A 3,550-nucleotide genomic window follows, 5' to 3' on the forward strand; every position below is an offset into this window, starting at 1 on the left:
CCCATCTCTTCCCAGAGAGCAGGCCAGGTACAGGGGGGAGCTCAGAGAACAAGCCAGCTCCTCCCAACCCAGCAGGCTGGAGCGCAGCCCCGCTCGTGGCTCTGCCCAGTGGTCAGTCCGGATCCTCCCAGTGCTGCCACACTGCTTCATCATGTGGGACACCAGAGAGGGGTCAATCTGTCCCCTCCTTGCTGCAACTTGCAGCAGCTGGCCACCCAGTGACAGCCGCTCACTGTTCCAGTCTGGCTTGAATCCCCCAGCTGTTCCAATGGGCATGGCTGGCCCAGAGCGGGCACCCCACAGCCTTGGAGGCACCGCTCGTGTGCATGTTTATACATAGATACAGCTACAGAAGATGCCCAAACTAACAAAACAAGCTTTTTTTTTTTTTCCTTGTAATCCCCACACTGCTGTGCGTTCAGCCATGCACTACGCTGCAGCTGCCACCTCTGGTGCTGCTCAGTCTGGGTCGGGTTCCAGCAGGCTCCTGGGTGGCTCGTGGGACAAATGTGCTTCGCTCGCTAAACGTCGGTCTCCCTCCAACGTAAGGCTTTGCCAGAAAGAGACACCCCCCTGCAGAGTGCAGCCGTGGCCCGAGGCTCGGCCGGCGCTCCTTCCAACCGCAGGCTCCCATCGGGGTGCCAAAGGCTGCCCAGCACTGCCAGGGTGCCAAGGTGCCCAGGCTTCAGCAGAGCCCGGGACGGGCAGCCACAGATCTCCTCCTGGCACCCGGCGGGCGGTTGGATGGGGAGGGGGGGTCAGCTGCCCGCATCTCCCTTGAAGAAGAGCATCCTCATGCAGGAGACGGCCACTGGCTCTGCGGGCTGGCCAGGGCTGCCCGGGGGGCACGGCTCAGCGCCAGGTCTGGCAGTCCTTCGTGTGAGATGAAGGCGGAAACGATTTTGTAGGAGATTAAGTAGAAAGAGTTCTGTGGCTCTGCCCACCCCAAGGACAGAGCCACCTTACACCGCAGAGGCCCCGGAGTGCTGGGCCGGGGCAGCCACCCCGGGGCTCTGCTCCTCAGGGCACAGCACCTCCACTGGGAGCCGGGACTGGAACTTCTCCAGCTGCTCGGGGCTGGCCAGGGTCTTCAGGAGGCTGTTCTCACGCTCCAGCTGGGAGTTTTTCTCCAACAGTTCCTTGATTTGCTCTTTCAGGACCTCCACCTCCTCCCGCACTGCGTACATCAGATGATTTTTCACAAGATCCTGCAAAAGGCCATGGAAGAGACCGTCACTGAGGAGTTATGCCCTGGGGGTAGCTCCCTCCCTTTACCAAGTACCGGGAAAAGTGCCAAGTGCTGCAGAAGCTTTTCCCAAGGCTGTCCCTCCCCACCCTATCCTTGGAATCCTGGCCAGGGCTTGGTGCTCAGGCAGCATAGCTCCCTCAGCCCCCATCTCTCCGGTCTCTCTGCGAACACAGGAGCCCTCCAGCCCCAACTCCTGTCCCGGGGTTTGAGGGGGAGGGGGGGCTGCAGTTTCCGATTACCCAGAGAACCCGGCTCCGTCGCCCTCACAACCCGAGGGTCCCCTTCCATGTCCACCCTCGCTCCCTGCGCACTGCGGCGCGGCTGGAGCCAATGAGCTCCAGCCGCAGACAAAGAACGACTCTGCCCGGCAGCGGGCTGGGGAGGGAGGACCCCCGGGGGTAGAGGGACCTTCCGCCTCGGGCAGAGCACCCACCCGGGAGCGGGGAGCCTCCCTCTAGGGCTCAGCACCCGCGGGATGACAGGGGAAGATGCGGGGAGGGGGGGCAGCCCTGCAGCTCACCATCGCTTGCTCGATCTTGTTGTCGATGGCCACCACGCTGGCTCCGGAAGCGCTGGAAGAAAGCGGAGAGGCCGGGGGTTAGCACCGAGCACCCCTCTTTCCACGGGGATCCGCGCAGCCACCCCCCCACACCCCCTGCCAATGCATCGGGGCGGCCCCCTCCCCGGGGAAATCCAGGAATCCAGGCACCGGTCGTGCGCACCCTTCGCTCCGGGAGCAGCAATGCCCCTGGACCTCAATCAGGGTACGCAGCAGGCCCCCCCCGGGGCACCGGGACGCCCCCTCCCCCGGGGCCCTGCGGCGAACGGCGGGGGCACCGCGGCGGCACCGAGGCTGCCCCTACCTGTTGTCGAGCTTCACGGAGACCACATCCCCCCCGAGCAGGGAGGAGAAGAAGGAGATGGAGAAGTTGTGGAGCTGGTAGACAGCCACCTCCATGGGGGACTGGTACATGCCGGTGCTCATGACTGCGAGCGCAGGGACACACTCACCCAGACGGCAACGAACGCACTGCGGGCCCCCCCTCGCTGCCCCCGCTTATATCGGCGGCGCCCGCCCTGCCGGGAGGGGCCAGCGCGGCCGGGACCGCCCGCCGCCCCGCAGCGCCGCGCCCGGGGCCGCCTCGGTACTGCCCCCCGATGTGACACATTGACCCCCACTACTGCCCCTCGATGCGACACATTGACCCCTGGTGCGGCACCCTGCCCCCCCGTACTGCACCTCCACCCCCCTACTGCACCTCTGCACTCCACTGCCGCCCCTCCGCCCCTTCCAGTTGCACCCCAGCGCAGCAACACACCTTCCCAGTGAAGGACCCCCGCCCTCCACACTGTGTCCCCACCTAATCTGCACCCCCCACAAACTATTGCAACCAGAGTCCTGGCACCCCTGGCACCCCTAATTCAGTTCCCCCACAGCCCGCATGCCTCAGCACCCCATTCCTGTGCTCCCCACATGCGCCCAGGACGGGGTGGGGGGAACACACGCAGCTGCTTGGGGGACTGGGAGAAGGGGTGAACCCGCTCTGCATTTGGGGGTGCAGCCTGCAGGTCCCACATGGTGGGGCCCCGCGCCTGCGAATGGGAGGGAGGAGGGGAAGGGGAGCCACGGGCGTGCAAAATAGAAACAGGGGTGCAAAATAGATACGGGAATGAAAAACAGAAATGGGGATATGAAAAAAAAAAACAAACCAAACCAAACCAAAAAACCGGGGTGCATAACAGAAATGAGGGTGCAAACAAACAGAAACTGGAGTGACAGAAACAACAGAAACAAGAGCAGAAAAACAACCGGGCGTGAAAAACAACCAGCCAGGGAGGGGAAACCAAAACCTGCAAGCAGAGCAAACACGGGGTGCAGAACCAACTCAGGGTACAGAACATGCCTGTACCCTGCCTGTACCCGCAGAACTGCGGGGTGCAGAACAAACCCAGGGCACAGAACAACTCCCCAGGAGTGCAGACCAGCACCCAGGTACAGAACGAACCCGGGGTACAGAACGAATTCGGGGTGCAGAACAACAAACACGGGGTGCAGAACAAATTCGGAGTGCAGAACACGCCCAGGGTGCAGAACAACGGGGGATGCAGACCAAACCAGGGGTCCAGAACAAACCCGGAGTACTGAACAACACCCCCCTTGTGTTGCAGAACAATCCCGGGGTACAGAACATACCCCGCTGTACAGAACACCACCGCCACGGGGGTGCAGAACAAATTGGGGGTACAGAACATGCCCAGGGTACAGAACAACAACCACAGGGTGCAGACAAAACCTGGGCT

At 62.8% G+C, this 3,550-nt stretch overlaps 1 protein-coding gene across 2 annotated transcripts in view; it reads right to left on the reverse strand.

Annotated features, from left to right (window-relative positions):
• Positions 1–277: 277 nt before the first annotated feature.
• TSC22D3 (TSC22 domain family member 3) overlaps positions 278–3,550 on the reverse strand; it is a 16,785-nt gene continuing 13,512 nt past the window's right edge. Inside the window, exons 1-3 of one of the 2 annotated variants that reach the window (XM_017818289.1) lie at positions 2,113–2,300; positions 1,770–1,821; positions 278–1,208 (exon numbers count right to left, since the gene is read on the reverse strand). In XM_017818289.1, the coding sequence (XP_017673778.1) occupies positions 963–1,208; positions 1,770–1,821; positions 2,113–2,234 (420 nt within the window). In that variant the 5' untranslated portion in view covers positions 2,235–2,300 and the 3' untranslated portion in view covers positions 278–962. Of the gene's footprint in view, positions 1,209–1,769; positions 1,822–2,112; positions 2,301–3,550 lie in introns of those variants that run through there. The other variant, XM_017818279.1, reaches the window with a different exon arrangement.

This window comes from Lepidothrix coronata, unplaced genomic scaffold (genome assembly GCF_001604755.1).
Source record: "Lepidothrix coronata isolate B3197 unplaced genomic scaffold, Lepidothrix_coronata-1.0 Scaffold2, whole genome shotgun sequence".
In the NCBI taxonomy this organism is placed as follows: Eukaryota; Metazoa; Chordata; class Aves; order Passeriformes; family Pipridae; genus Lepidothrix; species Lepidothrix coronata.